Here is a 22,647-nt window from a genome sequence, read left to right as displayed (position 1 = left end):
AGCAGAAGGAGAGGAAAATCAAGGGAGTGATCAGAGTAGGTAATCAGGTGGTAGAGAGGTGACCAAGAAAGAGAAGAGAGCGATTGGCAAAGATGAGACGTGATTGGGTGGGGTGGGGAGATAGGGGACCAAATGAGAGAGATCAGAAGGAAGGTAGACTTCTGCGCCTCCCAGTTCCACCTTCAGCTAGATTTTTTTTAAATTGCCGATTTGGCCACTCGCACACCAGATTTCCCTGGTGGCCAGGCATCAGGTGTATTCAAGACAGCCCATTCTTGCAGTGGGCCTAGCAGTCTAGAGGCCCCATATTTCCTTATGCTCCTGATTTCTACAACGCAAAAGTGAGACATAGGCCAAGATTTTCCAATCCTGTCTGCAGCGAGAACCATCGTAAGCTAGAATGGAAAACTCAGAGAGGTTGATAGGACCAGAAAATCCTGACTGTGGATGGGACTGGAAAATTTCACCCACAGTGTCTGAACATTCCAAGATATCAACCCGTCAAAAGTAGCCCCAAAGTTTTAAGTTCTTAAGACATCAGGTTGGATTTTCCTCCATGATGGGTTTACAGCTGGAATTGCACTTCCAGCTACAGTGGTGACCAGATTTGACCCCATCACATTTTCCTGTATCAAATTAATTTTAATATTGTGGGTGGGCTTCTAGTACTATTTGCACACTATATTGGCAGCTTGCCTTTGGGAATTAAGGAATTCCAATGCTACCAAAGCATTGTGGAACACCTCCCTTTAGACAACAAATGTGAGCCTGAGCTTCCAGTCACCTCTCATTTTAATTTCCCTAGTCCCATGCCTGCTCTGATCTCTCTATCCTCAGTCTCCTTTGCTGTTCTAATGAAACATAAGCTTGAAGAACAACACCCCATCTTTTGATTAGGATCTTTATAGTATTCCAGACTCAACAGTGATCATATCCTCCGCCCCCATTAATTTTATCGAACACTGTATGTGATGATTCTGCTATACCCATTTTGCACCTCCTCTAAACCCATTTTTTGTTTATTTATTTGTCTCAATAACCATTTCATTTTGCACTGCACCATCACATCCTTGTCATGAACTCTCTCCTGTCTTCCACCCTGTACAGACCTTCCATTTTCTTGGTAGTACAGAATTTGAATATTCCTGAAAAGAGAGACATGTTGCCAAATGTTTTCTTCTTGCACTCATCAGGAAAAATGCAAGAATGTCAAATTTTAAACGATCACAACAATTTATATTATAGGAAAAAAGCGTGCTGATTGAATGGCCGAAGTGTTGCCATGGAGAACGCAATGGGGAACTGTAGGCTCCCAAGTCATTCAAAAAAGGCACAAGGCTTGAACATGTTCCCTTATTTGCAGAGAATGGGTCCTTCAATGTTCGCAGGATCAAAATCATGGAATTCCCTTCACAGCAGCATGGTGGGTGTACCTGCACCATGTGGGCTGCAGTGGTTCAAGAAGGTGACACACCACCAGCTTCTCAAAGGCAACAAATGCTGGCCTTGCCAGCAACACCCACTGTGTCCTATAAAATATGCAATGGACTGATGGGAATTGACAGGAAGCAGTACCCAGTGCACTCCGACAATGAAAAAACATGAGGTAGCCATCCACACGAACTACAAAGGCTATTTGTTTCCAAGATAGTTATCAACAATATTTCTTCCCAGGAACAATCCCACAGTGGAACAAGCTACAAAGGAAATAGTCATAGCCCCATCACTTGAAATCTTCAGCACTCATTTTTAGATTACTTCCATTTATAAGTTTGTCATTATCAGGACTACTATCTCAGCAGGTCATGCCTGGTTTAGCTAGTGCTAACCATATAAATGTTAGCAGAATACGGATGTTAGCCTGTGATGCCGACACAACCAAGCAGACATCCCTTGAAAGAATAAAATAAAAAGATTGGCCAACCATTATACTTCCTTCCTGAATTTGTTTTATAACATTCCTGTGAACTGTCTTGGAATATTTTATTACATTAAAAGCTCAACATAAATATAAGTCGGTGTTGTTCTCAATTACAACTACGAGGGATATACAATGGTGACTGATCTGATATCACCTGTTTAACACTATCAGCCAAAGTCAAAATTATCTTCAATAATGTTAAATTTGAGTGAAGAGTAAAATAGAGGATCTGTTAATACAACCTTAATCCATTGATTACATCCCCAGAGACTGAGAACTGCAATCTATGCTTTAACCCAATAAGGAGTAACATGTGAAAAATTCAGAAACACTTACACTCAGTCTCAAACAGATGAATTTGCATTCCCAGAAGGCCAACAGACTTGTAGAATGTATATGTAGCAGAGCTTTTCTTTTTTGCACACAGTTTAAGTATCTGTAAGTAATAGATTATAACACTTAAAATTGAATCATTTCTAAGGAGACATCTCAATATTAGGAGGCAATTGGCATCCCACATACTATAATGAGTGAGTTAAAGGGGTTTGCATTGGATGATTCACTACAGGTAAGCATGAGCAACAACAGGGGGAAAGGACAGGACAGGACAGGACACAGCTCTCTACAAGATGAGCCTCACACCCTTATTGCAATAGAATCCAGAGGCAGAACCTACTGCCTGTTGGGCAGTTGGTGTGGGAGCGGGAATGGACCCGAATGCCGCCCGCGATCGGGTCCACGCTGCCATTTTATGCAAACGGACCAATTAAGACCTGCCCAGCGTGAAACATGGTTCCCAAGGACAGCGGGAGTGGGCGGGTAGCGGCGGAACTGCTATGACCACCAGGTCCAATAGTGACCGGGTGGCCTGTTTAAAAGAGCTCCTGCAGCCTTACAAAGGCTGTCAAACATGGCCAGCAGAAGGGCTCCCGAGAGCGCTGCTGGTGAGCAGGCCAGGCAGGAGGGTAGGGCAGGGGGGCACTGTGCCTCTTGTTTCTCAGATGATTGCCTTGCTGCCCTCTTCGAGGAGGTGGCAGCACAGCGGGAGGAATAGGCCCCCTCCTTCATGACCGAACGTGCCTGGGAGGAGGTGGCGGAGGTGGTGAGCTCCCGCGACATGGTACAACGCACCTGGATCCAGTGCCACCAGCACTTTAATGACCTTTTGCGCTCTGGAAGGGTGAGTACCATTTTGGCATTGGTCACTTAACCGAGCAGGTAGGCTTTCCCCCCTGGCCGCCCCCCTGAACTCTGAGTGCAGTTACTGCATTGAATCATTGACAGCATGTGTCCTTCGCTGGGTGGGCCAGCAGATATTGGCCATGCCGAGGTCAGCCTGAGAGGGTGGTGTTGAGATGGGTTCTGCACCCGCAGCATGTGGTATGGTGACACCCACATTACTGTTTTGGGGTCAACATGGAGGAGCTGCACCTAGGCGCAGTGCTGGAACTCCAAGACATGTCAAAGTCAGGGTGTTGACATGCTGGGAGGGGAGCTTTCAGGTGGCAGGGCACCCATCCATCTGCTACCCTTTTTGTTCCTTTCGTTTGCGTCTCCTTGCTTTGTGAGGTTGGACTGTGTGGTGCCAAATGTGATGGAGGCTGTGTTTGGCTAAGGTGGGGGTACAGGCCTGGCATCTGGAGGAGCTAGGGAGGACTGCTGGGGACCAGGCACATGCTCAGTCGGTGATCGATGATGTGCCTCTGGAGTCGTCCCTGAAGCAATGAGCCTCATGGCCGAGCGCTATTCTTCCTCCATGGAGAGAGTGGCGACTCTCGTGGAGAGGCTTCTCCAGGAGACCAGTCAGGGCTTCCTGGGGATGCGCTCGGACCAGCAAGCCCTCACATCGGCATTGGCTTCAACTGGTCAGTGCCAGTGTGGGAGATGGTCTGGGCTTCAAGTTTCCCAGCTCGGTGCCTATCCATCTCCAGTGAGCAGGGAGGTCCAAAGCAACCTCACGTCAGCGCAGCAGCTGCCTGTCATCTCTGTGGGCTCCTCTCAGTATGCTCCGGATGAGGGTGGTAGCTCCTCTGCCCTTCTGCCAGTGACCATTGCATCCAATGAAGCTGCGATGACTGGGGAGATGTCAATCGTGGAACTGGCGAATCGCTGAGAAGCCTCTGACTCGCTCTGTCTGGCTGGCCCGGTCCCAGCGGTGGTGGATGAACGTCAATGCACACCTGAACAGAATGTCTGTCACCTGCTTGACACAAGTGTGGACAGCTGATTGGGAGACACTGCAAAGATCACCCACCGAGCCCTGGAAAGAGCCAAAGGCATGGGAGTTGAGGGCAGCTGTGACCTTTAGAGCTACTGACATGGGGTGTCTACCCACACAGTTAGCGGAGATCTCAGGGCCCATCATCTGACAGAGAGTTGACTGTCTCCCTTGAGAGATGGAACCTCCTTTGGCGCTGCACCTCAGACATATTGAGGTAGCTGCTTCGCTGCCTGTAAACCCTGGCAGCAGGATAGTGGCATCTTCTGCAGCCCCTTCTGCCCTGGACTTCCTGCGGCCCTTGTGCCTGCATCTCTCCTCCCAAAGGTGGCTCCCCTGGAGGCTGAATGTGCACTCCTGGCCTCCTCCTCCTCTGGCACTCCCTTCTTCCTCAGAGGAGAGCACAACTCCCATTCCCAGGCTAAGGGAAGGAAGGCTTCTGCAGGCCCCAAAAAGGGTCTTCACCTCATAGAGTCCTGACCTGAAGGTTGTAAGTCCTGTCCAATCAGCTGGTATGAGTTTTGGAGTATTTCTGCTCACACAGACAAGTATCATTAACTTTCCAAATTAAATATCTGACTGAGCACATTCGTGACCATACTGATCCCTCTTATCCTGCCCATGGATGAGTTTTATACAAATGTCTCCTACCCGCCTGCCCGTTACGCCCGTGCGATGACCTGAAGATTGCACAGGCCCCGAAAAATCACCATCAATTGGTGCCTCAAGGGCCTTAAGTGACCCGTTAATTAATGGCAGATGCGCATCGGAGGTCATCGCGCGCCCACCCACCGAAATATCGCGATGGCGCGCTGTGAATTTGGGACACTCACCCAGCGTCACTGCGCGCCATTTTTCGCTTCGGCGTGCGGGGCCTGCCCCCACATGCCAACGGGAAAATTCTGCCCCAGAACCCGATGTTTACTAGCAATTGCTTGGTATTTGCACTGCCTGCTGGAGAGCTTCCGCATCATGGTGGGCAATGCAGAAGAGAACATTCCAGTTTATGTAGGATCATCATGCATGCCATTGTGACAGTGCAGTCAAACAGTAAAGCATGTTGCCAGCTCTATGCAGCTGCAGTCTGGTCCTGAGTCATGGAGACAGCTCACACAACTTCAACGGACGCTCACGCTGCTGCCACTCAGGATCCGGATTCCAACATCTCCACGGCCTGAATTTTTCAGGTGGCAGGCGGGCTCAGTGGGAGTAGGCAGGCGCGGTCGCCATTTTACGCAGGCGGGCCAATTAAGGCCCGCCCAGTGTAATAAGCGAGTGATAGCACTCAACGCTACCTGTGCAGGTGGGGGGAGGAGGGGGAGTTGGGGCCAGCGTTCTTTCGCACATGATTGAATCGATATTCAAAAAACTAAATAAAAGGTGTAAGAATGTATTTAAACACGCCCCCTGTGTCACATGAGATGGGATATGTTTTTATATTTATGAAAATTTATTTATTAAAAGCTTTAGGAAACCTCATCCCGCTAATGGATGAGGTTTCCTAAAAATCACGAAGGCCGCTTGGGCTTTTCGCCTGCCCGCCAACCTTAAGGTTGGGTGGGCAACGTTAACGATGATGATAATTACTTTGTTAATGACCTTAATAGGCTGTTTACATTTCGGCAGGTGCGCAGCTGATCCGGTGCGTGCCTGCCAGACGAAATACCGCGGGACTGCATTATGACAACAGGATGCACGGAGATGACACACATCATCGCGCTTCATTTTACACGTCGCCGTATCAGGCCCGCCCTCACACGAAAAATACTGCCCCACAGTCACATGAGGGGAAATGTTTAAATAAATTCTTATACCTTTTATCTAATCTTTTGAACATCAATTCAATCTTCCTGAGGCAGCTCCATGTGAAAGAGCGCTGGCCCCGACTTTCCCTCCTCTACACACCACCCCACACCACCACCACCAAAGCCCCCCAACTCCCCACCTCCCCCGCCCCCCCCGCCCCCCCCCCCCCCCCCCGCTGCCGCCCAGCCCGCACAGGTAACGCTACCACTCACGTATTACGCTGGGCAGGCCTTAATTGGCCCACCCACATAAAATGGCAGCGCAGAGCCTATCGCAGGCGGCAATGGGCTCTGCGACTGCCCCCACCCGCTGCCATCCAGCCCGCCCACCACCTGAAAAATTCAGGCCCATAAGTTTGTTTCAGGATCTCCATGGTGTGCTCCATCAGGAGGCAGGGCTTTGATTGTACCTCAGTTCAGCATCTGTACATGGCTTTCTGGCATGTTTCATGATCCATGTTTGCAGGAAACAGCCCTGTTCCCAGGCAGTCAGTCTCTGTCTTAATTACCTAATTCATGAGAGGATGTATTAAGGACGTCGCAGAATGAAAGTATCATGGCAACTGCCAGGTTGTCCGGCACAGACCTGCATGATGCATGATGCCTTACATGTCATCACATACCAGTTGCATGTTCAGTGAGTGGAAACTGTTGTTCATGTATGTTTTGAGGTCTTGTTTTGGAAGCTAGATGATGCTCAATGCAACTGTCACTGACTGGATTCAGGCATGCTTAGCTGACTGACTAATGTTGCTAATTGACTAATGTTGTCAGCCTGGAATACACCTGAGGCATCAAAAAAATCAGGTCTAGTTTCTTATTGTTGAGTGCTATATGATGGCTCTTAGATTTAAGCTTACATATAAACTACAGCCATTTGAACAAACGGTCTTGCATACGCAAAAATGCAGCCAGCTACAAGAAAAGGAGGGAATAAATGATGCTTCATGCAATGGCTACAGCAATCCTTTCAGGCATTAACCAATGTTTACAGGACCAACACATTGTCAAAATGAAATGAATAGCTGCAGTACTTCCATGGGTGTAATGTTTGTTTGTTCAGGTCCGTAAGTATTAACATTCATTGCTATACATTATTAGAGAGATTCTTACCACCACAAGGTCATTAAACAGAAAGACTTCTCGCTGATGAGCTGCCTGCTTCTGCACTTTGTTGATGTCCATGACTTCAAAGAGTCGGCTACAACAAACCAACCGCCGGTGGGGGACAGAGAGGGCCTAAGTAAACCATCAAACAATGAGTTAATTTTGGAGGCTGGGATGAGTGTTATCTCACATTACTTTAGAAATTAGCAGCTGACTGCCTAGGCATGAGCCAATTAGTAAAAGAGGCTGGAATTTTACCGGCACACTGTGGGTCCCATTGTCAAGGCCAAATGCGGGTCCTGAGCCCACACGGTCAAATGTTAGGAACACAGTAGTGATTTAACCAGCAGCAGCAAAATATGAGGCTGTCACCAGGACCACTGTCCCATTAAGCGCTCGCCTAGTTTTGGCTAGACGAAGGGATCTCCAATTCGTCCCTCACTGTGAAAGTGAGTAGAAGTAAGGGAGTAGAAGTCATGGAGTAGAAGTCAGTAGAAGTCAGGGGGAAAAATTTTCTCCCCGTCGGGGGTTAAGTGCAGGAGCGAGGGCGGGCGCATCTCTGATCGGTGCCAATTAAGGCCCACCCAGTGAGACATCCGCTCAGAAGCGCTATGCGCTCCCTGTGCATGCAGGGGGATTCCATCAGCCAGGAGTGCACTCCTTTGCGCATGGAAGAGCGCACAGATCTCCCTGAGGCTAAGTGCTGTCTCAGGGAGATCAGCTCTGATCTAAAATTTGTAATACAAATGATAAAAAAATTTCCCTGACATGTCCCCTCATGTGACACTGTCACATGAGTTGGGACATGTCCATAACTTTCATTGAAGCCCTTAATAAAAATTTAAATATCCTCATGAAACCTCATCCCGCCCGTGGATGAGGTTTCATGCTTTTTCCAAAGCCCGTCAGGGCTCCCAGCCTGCCCGCCAACCTTAAGGGTGGAAGGGCAGGTCCATTAATGACCTTAATTAGCTTTTCAATGGCCTCAATAGGCAATTGACAGGTCAGCGGGCACGCAGCTGAATGGGCTGCGTCCCCGCCGACCTGAAAATGGAAATGATGTGGGGTGACATCGGGAGTTCCACCCGATGTCATCCCGCATCATTTTACGTGTTGGCGAGCGGGCCCGGCCCCTGCTCGCTGACCGGAAGATCCAGCCCCGGGCGTAGAAGTCAGTAGAAGTCAAGGAGTAGAAGTTATCCAGCTGGGAAAGGAAAATGGAGCTGAGAATCACTTTGGACTGGTTCCTGGAGAATGAAGTGTCCACATTAGGGACAGAGTAAAGTGATAAAATAAAGGAAGATTTTTGGTTGTTGTAAAAATTTTTGTAGAAGTTCAATGGGGGATATTTTCTATAGTTTAGAACTTAAGTTGCCTACTAAAATAGCATTTAGTCAATGTTGCTTTTAGTTTGTGTATTACAGTAGAAGTCTTAAAACTTGAAAGATTGCTGTGTGACTCTTTCAGTCATTCACTGGAAGTTCGAATTTCTTTTTAAAAGTTATCGCTCTCTATGGGGATCATAACATACATCTCTCAGGTGGAGGTAAAATATCACATGGCATTATTCAAAGAAGAGAAGAGCGTTATCCCAATGTTCTAGCCAATATTTATCCTTATGGCAGCAGCATCAAAAATGATCTCATTACTGTGCTTTTGGTCCTTGCCATGTGCAAACTGGTCATCAGATTCCGCTACAATAATGACTAGACTTAAACAATAGTTAATTGGTTGTGGAATAGGTTGAGTCATCGAGGACGTAACAGGTGCTATATTAATGCAAGTTCTTAATGATCTTAATTCAAATATAATCCTGATTCAACCACAAAATATGAGCCATTTATTTGGATCCAAATGTAAATATATTTTTTAGTAAGCATCTTACTTCTTGCAATATTCCGAACACTGTTGACTGTAAAATTTAATACTGATACAACTTTGCCTATTAGAACATTAACAATACTGCATACCCAGCAGCTTTACCACCTATGTTACCAACACAACAAAACCACTACATTCCAAAAAAAGGAATTCATTATACAAATCACTTTCAACTTTTCTTCAAGGTGGTAAGCTGCTGTATAATGTCAAGTGTTTCTTTCTTATTTTCCAGGTTTTGATTTCTGGCGGTTATATAAACGCACTGAAGTCCTTAAAAGTTGAAGGACTGATTTAGTGGCTAGAAAGCAAGTAGAATGTGTTAGATGTCTTTATATGGGTCATAAAGTGTTTGGAATGGTTGATCGTTTTTGGATTTTTAGCCTAGACCGGTACTGGACTGCAATGGTCTGAGTCAAATCCCACAGGCAGGATTTAATTCACAGGAATTAGAAGAGTAATGATCTCAACTGTTCGGTTTAGTGTTGGAATAGAAAGTTTGTAAATATTGTGACAGAATTGGAGTAGCCAAGACTACCTACCAACTGAAATGATGTTAAGGGTTGTGGCATCTCAATATTTATTTCTTTCAAATCACATAAATCCCTTTGAGTACTGAAAAAACACTCCATTCTGCACTTTAATCTTCCACAGAAAAAACAGTTCCAACTTCGACAAATATGTTTTTGCTCTCATTTTTTGGACACCTTAGGGAAAAGGTTGTGAGACCCTGGGACCAGTGGAGAGCTCCTCCTGATGTGTGTGCAGGTACAATTATAGAGATACAATCTGGATAGAGAGCCCTATCGATTTTTGATCGACAAGGGAGCCAAAGGTTTTGCAGGGCAGGCAGGGAAGCCGAGTTAAGACCACAATCAGATCAGCCACAATCTTACTGAATGGCGGAACAGGCTTGAGGGGCCAATTTGCCTAATCCTGCTCTTATTTCTTATGTTATGACTCCATATTGGCAGCGGAGCCTGACAATTTTTCCCCTCTATTGTCAGGGTCACCCACTCTAGACCAGCTGTGTGAATGCAGAATACAGCTCTATCTACTCCAAACTCCAAAGAGCACCCCAGCTTATTCATATATAGTGTTTAGGTGCCAAAATATCCTTACAGCCTTCTCGGGTGAGATTAGCAGTGTTTAATTGAACAATAAGCAGTTTGAAGCTGTGAACTCATGCCCTAGAATATAGATTGACACCACCTTAAATTCATCTTATTTAGAATCCTTACAGTCATCAGGGAATCATAGGAATGATCAGAGAAATTACAGCTGAGCAAGAAAAAGGACCCTGGCAAGGATGCAAAGGAGATTTATTAGGGTGATACTAGGGATAGGGGGTTTTAGTTATGTGAAGAGACTAGAAAACCTGGTATTGTTCTCGTTAGAGCAGAGAAGGTTAAGGGGAAATTTAATATAAGTTTTCAAAATATGAGGTGTTTTAGTAGAGTAGTAGAGAAGGAACTGCTTCCACTGAAAGGAAGATCAACAATCACAGGACACAGATGTAAACTAATTGGCAAAAACAGCAAGGGTGAAGAGAGGAGAAATGTTTTTACACAGCCAGTCATGATCATCTGGATTGCATTACCTGAATGAATGAAGGAAGCAGATCCAATTGTAACTTTCAAATGGAAATTGGATCATTACTTGAAAAGGAAAACTTTACTGGGCTCCAGGGCAAGAGTAGGGGTATGGGCTTAATTGGATAGTTCTTTCAGAGAGCTGGCACAGGCACGATGAGCCAAACGGCCTCCTTCTGTGCTCTATGATACCATGATTATTCAATTGTCTTATAGTTTCTGCTTCATTAGCCAGTTATAGTAAAGCATCCTATGATCTTATGAATTCTCAGTGTAAAAATATTCGCTGTAAACTCCCCTTTTGTTCTTCTGGTGCCTCTGTTTGCAATTTACCAACCATTGGAAAGAATTTTTCACTTTTCATCTTCCCTTGTATATCTTTCTTGACTTTCTCTCTCTCAGTGAAAAAGACCCTGGCACTGAAATTCCATGGGGATTCTCTTAACTTCTATCACTTCATGGGAGAGATCAGCAGATCCTTGAACAATATAGCATGCAGGACTTAAAACCACCATTACTACTTCTCCAAGGGTTCTGCCATTTCTCACCAAAGTTGCAGTGCAAGATTGGAAAACTCCTGTGAAGTTTTTAAGTCCTCATTTTTGTCACCTTTTCTTTCTAAGGGCAGAATTGTCCGGTCCAACTGGTAGCAGGTGTCATGGTGGATGTGAGCAGACAATATGGCAAGGTGTCCAGAAATTGGTTTCATGCCCTCGTGAAACCAGTTTGCAATTGTCTGCTCCACCTGTTGATGACAGGCCGTGTTTCCCACCGTCCAACATTAGGAACATAATTTTAACGCATTTGCATGTCATTATCGTGCCCTCATGCCGGAATCAGCCCCCAAGTCAAATTTACCACCCAAGGCGGCGTGACTTCAGAATGGCACACTTCATGGCTGCCTTTAAACGCCATGCACCTGGCGACCTGAACTTTCAGGGGAACTTGGAGTTGAGTGCACATAACTTTGCAGTGTTCATGAGCATTGCCCGTAGGACGTCAAGGAAGAGATGCCGCACATCTGGGGGTGGGTGGGGGGGGCACAGGCAAGTCGCTTTTTCCTGTTTGGCTTTCAGTGTGGTGCCAAGGCAAGGGCTCCTCTATGGGTGAAGCTGGGGAGATTGGGGGGGAGATGGGGCGGATGGGTTCAAGGCAGCAGAGTGTAGGAAGTACACAAGCACATGCTGGGTGGGGGCAGGGGGGTGAGGGAAGCAGCCATGCATTTGGAAAAGCTTGTCAAAAGAGAGCATTCTTCCGCTGCCGAAACCATTCAGCTGCAGCTCCATTGACATGCTTGGAGTCAGGCCTCTGAATCTTTTCTGCTCACTCAAGCAATGCAAAAGCATGAAAGTGCCACTAAGTGTGTGTGCTTGCCATGACTTGTCTTCCTACTCCTGACCACTATATCTGTCTCCCAAGGACTTCTGGCTCCAAATTGTCAGGCTGCTTAACCTTTTTTTAAAATTCATTTATGGGATGTGGATGTTGCAAGCTAGGCCAGCATTTATTGCCCATCCATAACTGTTCTTGGGAAGGTGGTATTGAGCTGTCTTCTTGAAACGCTTCAGCCCACGTGGTGTGGTACATCCACAGTGCTGTTAGAGAGGGAGTTCCAGGATTTTAACCCAGCAACAGTGAAGGAATGATGATATATTTCCAAATCAAGTGAGTGGCTTGGGGGGAACTTCCAGGTGGTGGTGTTCCCATTTGTCCACTGCCCTTGTCCTTCTAGATGGTAGCAATCGTGAGTTTGGAAGGTGCTGCCTAAGGAGGCTTGGTTAGTTTCTGCAGTTCATCTTGTAGATGGTACGCACCACTGCTACTGTTCATTGGTGGAGGGAGTGAATGTTTGATGGGGTGCCAATTAAGCAGGCTGCTTTGCCTTGGATGGAGTCAAGTTTCTTGAGCGTTGTTGGAGCTGTACTTATACAAGCAAGTGCAGAGTATTCCATTACACTTCTGATTTATGCCTTGTAGATAGTGGACAGGCTTTGGGGAGTCAGGAGGTGAGTTACTCGCTGCAGGATTCCTGGCCTGACCTGCTCTGGTAGCCACACTATTTATATGGCTAGTCCAGTTCAGTTTCTGGTCAATGGTAACCCCCAGAATGTTGCACTGGATGAACAGAAATTTCCTTCAACTAAATATTTGGAAGACTGAAGCCATTAGCTTCGGTCCCCACCCCAAACCCTGTTCTGCAACTCCAAATTCTATCCTCTTCTTGGCATTATTCTGAGGCTGCACTGCATCTTATATGAACCCGAGATGCGTTTCTAACCACATATCCATATTGTCAGTTTTCACCTTCTTTTCACCTCTAACATCACCTGACTATGCATCAGCTCACCTGCTGCTGAAACTGCCAACATGTCTTTGTTACCTCTAGACTTGACTATTCCAAAGGACTTCTGGCTGGCTGACTTGCCATCTTCCACCCTCCGTAAACTCAAGGTCTTCAAAACTCTACTGCCTGACTCTGAATTTGCAGCAAACCTATTCATTCATCACCTTTATGCTCACTGACCTACACTGGCTCCTGGCTATGCAATGTCAATGATTTTAAAATTCTCATCCTTGTTATCAAATCCCTCCATAGCTTTTTCCCTCCCGACCTCTACAACCTCCTCCAGCCCTACAATCCTTTGCCTCTTCAGCATCCTTGATTTTAATCACTCCACCTTTGGTGGTCGTGCCTTAATCCCCCAGCTCTGGAATACCTCTGATTCTTTACCTCTCTTTCCTCCTTTAAGGTACTCCTTCAAACATACCTCTTTGAACAAACTTTTGGATCTGCCCTAATATTTGTATACGTGGCTTGGTGTGAAATTTTGTTCAATAACACGCCTGTGAAATACTTTACTGCATTGAAAGTGCTATATAAATGAAACAAAAACAAAAATAGCTGGAAAAACTCAGCAGGTCTCTCAGCATCTGCGGAGAGGAAGACAGTTAACGTTTTGAGTCCGTATGATTCGTCATCAGAGCTATATAAATGAAAGTTGTTGTTGACTAAGGTGCACTGCATGTGGATAGGATCTCACATGGGTACTCTGCCACAAATTCTGATTGAACAGCCACCCTCAAAATGCCCACTGTTTGGTATGTTTCAGCTTTGCAGCAAATGTCCTGCTAACTGGAGGTGTGGGAAATGATTAAAATGTGCTGACAAGTTATTCAACAGCCATTCTGAAGGTAAAGGTAAACTTAATGGCAAAATTCACTAGATCATACCCTAGCAAAGAACTGTTTTATGAAGGATCAGGAAATGAAACATGTTGAGACAAGGCACATTCCCTTGTAATACAGTTTTTTTTTAAATTTCGGAGTGCTGTCTGCAATATTATTTGAAGGATAACTTAACTCCAAGGCCATCTGTAGTCTCCCCAGTGGAGGTCAACAGCCATTCACCAGCCATGCTGCAGTGTCAGGAAGATACAATAATTTTCATAATGTTATTGGAATTTATTGTACGGTAGAGTAATAGTGGGGTCTGTGTGTGTTTGTGTGTGTGTGTGTGTGTGTGTGGCAGCTGGTCTGAAGGCTTTGAGGTAACAGAACATAAGCCTCCCAGGTGGGGCTAGCACAGGCTCCACTGGCCAGAGGAGGACCACCAAGGTCATCAAGGCCAACAAGGCGGCACAGTCAGCAGGCTGTCTCCAATGTTAAAAAGGCATATGGGATACTTGCCTTTATTAGCCAAGGCATGGAATATAAGAGCAGGGAGGTTATGCTGGAACTGTATGAAACGCTGGTTAGGCCACAGAGTATTGCGTGCAGTTCTGGAATCCGCATTATAGGAAGGATGTGATTGCAGAGGAGATTTACCAGGATGCTGCCTAGGCTGGAGAGTTTTAGTTATGAGGAGAGGTTGGATAGACTGGTGTTATTTTCCCTGGAGCAGAGGAGATTGAGGGGGATCATGATTGAGGTGTATAAAATTGAGGGGCATAGATAGGATAGACAGAAAGGAACTTTTCCCCTTGGTGGAGGGATCAATAACCAAGGGGCATAGATTTAAGGTAAGGGGCAAGAGGTTTAGAGGGCATGTGAGGAGGAATTTTTTCACCCAGAGGGTGGTGGGAATCTGGAACTCACTGTCTGAAAGGGTGGTAGAGGCAAAAACACTCATAACATTTAAGAAGTATTTGGATGTGCCATGGCATACAGGCTAGTGCTGGAAAATGGGATTAGAATAGTTAGGTACTTGTTTGACTGGCGCAGACTTGATGGGCCGAAGGGCCTTTTTCTGTGCTGTAGACTCCTATGACTTTATGACTAATGCTGGTGCCAGCGATGGGGGAGCACCTAGACATAGCGCTCACAAAGGTAAGTGAGCACAAGAGGTCACAGTTGATTTTATGTTCATTTAAGTTTACGTTATCTATACTGGTCTGGGAATGAAGACCAGAGGAGTTTATGTAAATAGTTTGGATTTGTCCAAATGAGATAAATTTTGTTTTTGTCCTCATGGCCTGAGTATGCTTCACCTTTTTACTTTATTGGTGCAGGGTACGCCAGTATGTAATGTGGCTCTGAACCTTATTGCACAGGCACTAAGTGTTCTTTGTGTTCAAATGAAAGGGTCCTTTCAGACATCTGGGATGGAGGAGGCAGCCCTGGCATGCATTTGAAGCTGATCTTTGGTAGCCTAGCTGAAGGACCGCTGGATCAAGGCATCCCTGGTGTCCCTGCCTCCTTGGAGATTACCGAGGTCTGGCTCCACGCCCTCAGTGATCTCCTCACCGTGCTCTTCTTCGGATTCATTACTGGATTCATCGTCTGTGGCCTGTACAGCTGCGTCAAGATCCTCTTCCTCCAGTGGGTCCCCCCTTGCCAGTGCCAGATTGTGGAGAGCGCAGCATGCAACCGCCATCAGTGACACCTGCTCTGGGGGGGTATTGTGGTGCTTTCCCTGAATGGTCCAGGCATCAGAAACACATCTTGAGAAGGCCTATGGTTCTCTCTACTACCGCCCTTGTGTGAGGCATGACTCATATAACGCTTCTCTGTATCTGTTCTTGGGTGGCGGAAAGACATCATGAGTCACCTCTTCATTGGATAGCCCTTGTCACCCAGTAGCCATCCATCCAGGCAGGCTGGAGCACCGAAGAGCCTTGGCACCTGGGAGTGTCTCAGGATATAAGCGTCATGGGAGCTGCCAGGGTACCTTGCACACACTTGCAGAATCTGCATCATATGGTCACACGCTATCTATACGTTCATGGAGTGGAAGCCCTTCCTGTTGACGAAGGCACCCGGCTGACCCACTGGCACCTTAATGGCCACATGTGTGCAATTGATTGCACCCTGGACATGGAGCAACCCAACAATCACTGCAAAGCCTCTGGCTCGCTCAGCCTGGCTGGCCTCGTCCGTACAGTAAAGAATAAAGTTCAGTACCCGCCTGAACAGAGCTTCTGTCACCAGCTTGATGCAACAATAGACAGCTGATTGGGAGACTCCACAAAGATCCCCTGCTGAGCCCTGGAAAGAGCCAGAGGCACAGAAGTTAAGAGCCACTGTGACCCTGTAAACCCTGGCAGCAGGACAGTGCCATCTTCTGTGGCCCTTTCCACCTTGGACTTCCTACTGGCCCTGCATCCCTTGTGCCTGCGCCTCTCCTCCTACAGGTTCCTCCCCTGGAAGCTGCATTGGGACACCTGGCCTTCTCTCTGTTCTGCCCCTCTCTTCCTCCTCAGATGAGGTGCCTCCAGCCGAGACCACAATTCCCATTACCATGGTTACAGAAGGCTGTCTGAGACCTGGAAGGGTCCACATGGTCTGAATCCTCAGGGGGCTTGGCAGACAACAATGCCATTAAATTTGGCCTGGAAATGCTAAGAATAAAGCCCCAAACACAGATGAAGCTGCCAAGGACCAATAAGCAACTAGCTGCAAACTATCTCCAAAACAGTTCACTACTCACACTGAAAATGCTACTGACCCTTTTTATCCTACCCTTGGATGAGATTTGTGAAAATGTCGGCTGGCTGCTCGCCTGTTTTGCCCGTGCGACGAGCAGAAAATTGCATGGGCAAGGAAAAATCACAGTCAATTGGATTGTTAAGGCCTTAAGTGGCCTGTTAGTTAATGGCGGGCACCACTTCAGCACCTGCGCGCACCCGCCAAGCGAAATATTGTGCGATGCACGATGACGTTAAGATATTCACCCAACATCATCGGACACTATTTTACTCCTGTTCAGGTTGGGTATGCGCCGCCCACGAGACGAAAAGTTCTGCCCCAGGAATTCATCCTCAACAACATTAGTGCTGATCAGGTTTACCCAGTCTATATATAAACTGAAGTTGCCCATTATTATTACTGTATTACCCGTGTTACATGCTGCTCTAATTTTCTAATTTACACTGTACTCAACATTATCATTACAGTTTGATGGCCTATAAACAACTCCTACCAATGCTTTCTGCTCCTTAGTCTTTCTTAGTTCCGCCCAAGATCTTGATCCTTCAATCTAAGATCCACGCTCACCAACGTACTGATCTCTTCCCTTATTAACATCACTACTCCACCTCCCAGAGTGACCTGTGTGTTGTGAACCCAGAGAACATATCTGGCGTGAGGAGGCTTACTCCAGTACTGGAAGAGGATGTAGAGATGACCTGCAGTGAGGCTGCAGCTAAAGCGACCAGTGCTGCTGATCACACAATCCCAGGAAACATGACTGACCTGGTCTCTTACATGGCTGATCCATTAAGAAACCCGGATCACATTGAAAGTGCCATTACGGATGAGGGGTTGAGAAGATCATCTTGAGCAAATGCTGGATATCATTCAAACCCTGATGTGCCCAGATCTTGCATGATAAAAATGCTCCCACCAATGTGGATTTGAACGCGCTCACCATCATAGCTCAACTGAACCTGCTGTGATTGCTGTGATGTGATTGCTTCGAAAACAGTCACTATGCAATGCACATAGTTGCCGGGATGACAACTCTTAAGCAGGGAAGGGTGTAACGGGACAGGCGTCCTGACATCAGCTTTGGGGTTGGGCTGGAGACCACACCTCACCCATTGCGAGGCATTCCCTGTGGGGCCCTACGTCTCCACCAGCAGAGGTCATCAGTGCTGGGAGGATGTGAGGCAGTGGATTCGGTCGGCCTTGGGAGCTCCCCTCAGGACAAGAGCTGAAGTCCTCAGTAAGTGTGAGGTAAGGCCTGAACTGGGAGCACAGAAGAGAGCTGGAGGCAGGGCCTGAACCCAGAACATGGGCTTAAGAGGGAGGAGAGACCAGAAGCCTCATGGAGAGAGGGAGAGCGCAGGGCTGCAGTAAGGAGCTGGACCACCAGTTCAAAGCTGGTGAGTCACTGCATTGAGGAGCAGAGACCATGAATGGGGCAGACTGAGGCCTCTGACAGTGGCTTGAGAGCCAGGCAGTAGCAGCAGAGAGGGCAAAGAGTTGCTGCAGACAGCACCTCTGAGTTCGAGAGGCCACAAGGAGAGGAAGACCCCTTTCAAGTCTAAGAGACAAGGTAATCAGGTTCATGTGGTCACAGGAAGTTAGCAAAAGGGGCTCCACCAATTGAATTCTGCTATCCAGCTGTTTAGAGATCAGGAGCTCAGCTCTCAACGGTATCCAGGTGGAACTGGAGCATCAGCCATGAAAATTGATTGTAAATAGATATTCCTTTAATTTAAGCTTTTCTATTAGTCTTTATAAAGATTTGATGCAAGTAGAATAAAGGGTCCCTGTTTTATAATCTTCGTGCAGTCCATGTGCTTGAATCTCATGTTACACTTGAATTCAGGACAAAGTTCTTCAGCATGTGCCACACCACTACAGCAGCTTTAAAGAATTCTAGAAACCATCAAATGCTCCTACAATCACAGCACCAGCCAATTAGCAACTAACCTGTAAGTAGTTGATGATCCCTTTAAATAGCAATGATGGAGAGTACTTTGTCCTGCTGAGTGCATGTTCAGAAGTGCAGGTTTAAGAACTTCCATCACCTTTAGCTCCAAAATGGCAGCACTGGCAGTACATGCTGATTGATGTCACAATCTGCCGACTCTGTATACTTCCAGCGATGCACCAAGTACATGCTAACACATTCACCTAAATGTTGTCCCCATGGCTTACACCAGATGTTTGTGTGCAGACACCATTTAGGAGCCAATGAGTTACTCCGCTAAGAAGAAGCCATATTTAGCAGCCAGTGAGTTTATGTCCCAGTGCCACTTATAACTCAAACTGGCAGGTTTTGATTCTGGCGATAGTCCACAGTGGGAGATGGCAAATTGGTTTCAATAGAAGTTAACATTGGAAGAGATGTAAAACAGGCTGCTAATTCACCCTCACCTATCTTACACTATCTCACAAAGGCAACAATCTACCCAAACTCTTTTCCTTCAGTTAGATGTGTTTCTTCAGTTTTCACCCAGATTGCTGGAAGGATTAGCACACAGGAGTCAAGCATTTCATCTTAAAGGTTAAAGAGAAAGCTCTCAGCCAGCCACATAGCACTGAGTTTGAGAAAAGCCATTAACCAGATAATTGTTGCCACAGAAAGTATATTAAGGGAATGAAAAGGAGGAAAATCCAGAACAACTGAGGTTGCATCACAGGCTACATTTCTCCAGTTATAACAGAGACACAAATAGTCAACTACATACAGTGAACTTACTGCTTTCATCCCCACGATTGATTTTTCTACCTTGGTTACATATGTCACATGATCTTCATTGGACTTTAATTCTTTCTGTTGAATTCGTTCGTAAATACCAACAACCATCTCACGAGGAATGTCCACTCCATCATCCACACCTTGTTGGGGAATAGGAAGGGATAGAAGACAGAAACAACAGATAAAAAGTACCACGTAAAATCAAGATGAACTCAGTTTACTAATATTTAGAGTTGGTGCATGTTGAAATTTAAAAGCAAACATGTTGGCCATGTCCAGACATGTAAAATAACTGTTTTACTGATCCTCACAGAAGGCTCCTCATCCTCATGACAGATTGTTTTCAGGCAGTGATTAAAAGGACCATTTTTTATATGTAAAAATAATTGGACTTACTGCTCACTTATTCTATTAGAGGTGGGGGTGGAGGATGAAATGTGGGACATGGGCAGGAATGGAGTATATATGATTCCAAACAATGAAATGGTGATGATCCAATTCCAGATGATTGACAGGGACATTTTCCAATCCTATTTTCACTTTAATTTTCAGCACTCACTGAAAGTGAAGCTAAAGTCAAATTTACAATTAATTCCAGCTTTTAAGTCCAATTAAAATAGCATTGTTGAAATATGTTATATCCACATCTGTCAGCCAGAATTATCCTGTGAGTGGTTTTAGTCAGTGTCGTCCCTTTTCTCACTAATAAACTATCTCTAACTTTCTGCATCTTCATTCCATATCCCTCATTGGCCTGCAGAGCAGTTTGAAGGCCAGAAAACCACCCTCCACTGGCTTGAGGTGGAGCTGCAGCTCTGGTGCTGCATTTAAAGTCCAGGAGCTAGTTAAAGAGGAGCATCATTTTTCAGTAGGATGGCAGAAAGAGCAGAAGCCTGATGATGTCAGCATTGAGTGGAACCCTCAGGTTTCCCAATGAGTCAGTGAGGATGGTCTTGCACAAGGTATTTTAATTACTGTGTTTTTGAAATGACTGTAATCTCCTTTTCAATGCTCCACTGTTGGCTGCAGTGCTATAAGCTGGCAGGGCCCTAAGCTTTAGAATTCCTTCCCTAAACCTCTCTGCCTCTTTCTTCACCTTTAAGGCACTCTTTAAAATTAAAATTCTACCCTACTGTGATCATTCATCACCAGAGGTCCTTTGCTACAAGGTTATAATGTCTTACTGCACAACATTTGATTTAAGAATAAAAACAAAAAAACTGCGGATGCTGGAAATCCAAAACAAAAACATCGAAGGGTCATGAGGACTCGAAACGTCAACTCTTTTCTTCTCCGCCGATGCTGCCAGACCTGCTGAGTTTTTCCAGGTAATTCTGTTTTTGTATTTGATTTAAGAAAATTGTTCTGAATGTAATCAATGAACTCACCCCCCACCCCCTATTACTGCAAATTTGGTTTGCCCAGTTTATACGAAGACTTAAGCATCCCATGATTGGTACCCAAGACTTTACTCAACACTCAACTCACTTTGCCTACCACTTCAGATAATGAAACAGATGGCTTCAGTTTTGATCAACATGGCAATCATGGCTTCATATGTGGGAAGGTTCCATGACATTCTCAGATCTGTAACATTATCTTCTCTTGCACCAACAGAAAAATAATGGTGCATAACTGGTGCCAAAGAAGGACAACTGGGGGAGCATCAACATCACTAAAAACCCCCAAGACCCCAGGAAGAGGGGGTATTGGATATAATAAGACAGATTTACAGGAAAACCTGTAGGAGAGGGAGAAGTTGTTGAAGGCAAACTGGCAAGACAATATTGGTAAAGGCTGGGCAAGGGTCATCATGCAATGTTTTAGCTTCTTCGGTTTTCTTAAGGATTGCAATGCTTTTAACAATCGCCCATTATATTTTCAAGGGCAAGTGTCACTGCTTTCACAGCCAACCAAGCTCTTCTGTCTGACACATAATCAGGGTGGCCTTGAAAGAAGACTCGAGCTACAATAATGAACAAATAAAAAGAGCAGGAAGGTATTGAGAGTATTGTTCCTCCACAGAAAGGAATAACTTTCCTGAAGTGCGCAACGTAATCAAAAAGGCTAATGGATGCTGCTCTTCATTATATATAAGCTCCACATAAAAGGGCTTCTAAGGACATTGATTCCAGAGAATACACTGAATGTTCAGCATGGAAACAGGTTATTTAGTCCAACTAGTCTGCGCCAGTGTTTGTTGAGTCTCCTACTGTTCCATCTCAGCCTTTCAGAATGTCTTTCTATTCCCTTTTCTCTCATGTGCTTATCTAGTTTCCTTTTGAAAGCATCCAAGGTAGTTGCCTCAACCACCTCTTGTAGTAATATCATGTATTTTAAAAAATTTATTCACAGGATGTGAGTGTCGCTGACTAGGTCATCATTTATTGCCCATGCCTAATTGCCCTTGAGAAGGTGATGGTGAGCTGCCTTCTTGAACCGCTGCAGTCCATGTGGTGTAGGCACACCCACAGTCCTGATAGGGAGGGATTTCCAGGATTTTGACCCAGCGACAGTGAAGGAATGGCGATATAGTTCCAAGTCAGGATGGTGAGTGACTTCAAAAGAAACTTGCAGGTGGTGATGCTCCCATGCTTCTGCTGCCCTTGGCTTTCTAAGTGACGGAGGTCATGGTTTTGGAAGGTGGTAAGGGTCATGGTTTTGGAAGGTGGTAAAGGTCATGGGTTTGGAAGGTGGTAAAGGTCATGGGTTTGGAAGGTAGTAAAGGTCGTGGGTTTGGAAGGTATTCATGTCCCCTAGTTTTGGATTCTTTCACGAGATTCTTTCTCTCCACATCTACTCTGATCAATGCATTCATAGACTTCTTTTTAATTATCAGGTCACCTATCTAAGTCTTCTCTTTTCTGAAGAGAAGAGCACCACTTTGATAATTTTAATCTTAGTTCTGGTACCATCTTTCCAAATCTTTTCTGCCCTTTCTCCAGTGCTTCTTGTCCCTTTGATAATACGGAGACATGAACCACTCTATTTCTAGCATCTGCAGTATTCTCAACAAGTTTAACATACAGTAATTACATCACCTTATAGGTCCATTCACCTAAAAATAAATCCCAGTACTTTGTGGCATTTTTAATTGCCGTGCTCACTTGCAACATTACGTTTAATGATTTGTTCACCTGTCTCTCTTGACCACTTTGCTCTTCTACCCAACTCAGTTTCTTATTTTCTAAGGTGCGCGTGATGTTTCTAAATTTTCTACCAAAGAACATCACGTCATATTTATCTATGTTAAAGTTAATTTGCCAACTAACTGCCCACCCTGAAAATTTTCTAATGTCTTATATTATCACAGAATCACAAAGTGCAGAAGAGGCCCTCCAAGTCTTCACCGACTCGTGAGGAACACCTGATCTACCAACCTAATCCCATTTACCAGCACTTGGCCCATAGCCTTGAATGTTATGATGTGCCAAGTGCTCATCCAGGTACTTTTTAAAGGATGTGAGGCAACCTGCCTC

At 45.6% G+C, this 22,647-nt stretch overlaps 1 protein-coding gene across 1 annotated transcript in view; it reads right to left on the bottom strand.

Moving 5' to 3' along the window:
- The window catches only part of LOC121293057 (IQ motif and SEC7 domain-containing protein 3-like), a 272,674-nt gene that overhangs the window by 70,820 nt on the left and 179,207 nt on the right, over positions 1 to 22,647 (bottom strand). The window contains exons 7-9 of the mRNA XM_041215648.1: positions 19,169 to 19,308; positions 7,058 to 7,183; positions 2,258 to 2,357 (exon numbers count right to left, since the gene is read on the bottom strand). Coding sequence (XP_041071582.1) covers positions 2,258 to 2,357; positions 7,058 to 7,183; positions 19,169 to 19,308 — 366 coding nt within the window. The remainder of the gene's footprint in view (positions 1 to 2,257; positions 2,358 to 7,057; positions 7,184 to 19,168; positions 19,309 to 22,647) is intronic.

This window comes from Carcharodon carcharias, chromosome 21 (assembly GCF_017639515.1).
Source record: "Carcharodon carcharias isolate sCarCar2 chromosome 21, sCarCar2.pri, whole genome shotgun sequence".
Classification (NCBI taxonomy): Eukaryota; Metazoa; Chordata; class Chondrichthyes; order Lamniformes; family Lamnidae; genus Carcharodon; species Carcharodon carcharias.
The sequence above is the reverse complement of the archived record's forward strand: the minus strand, read 5'-3'. Positions and strand labels throughout refer to the sequence as shown.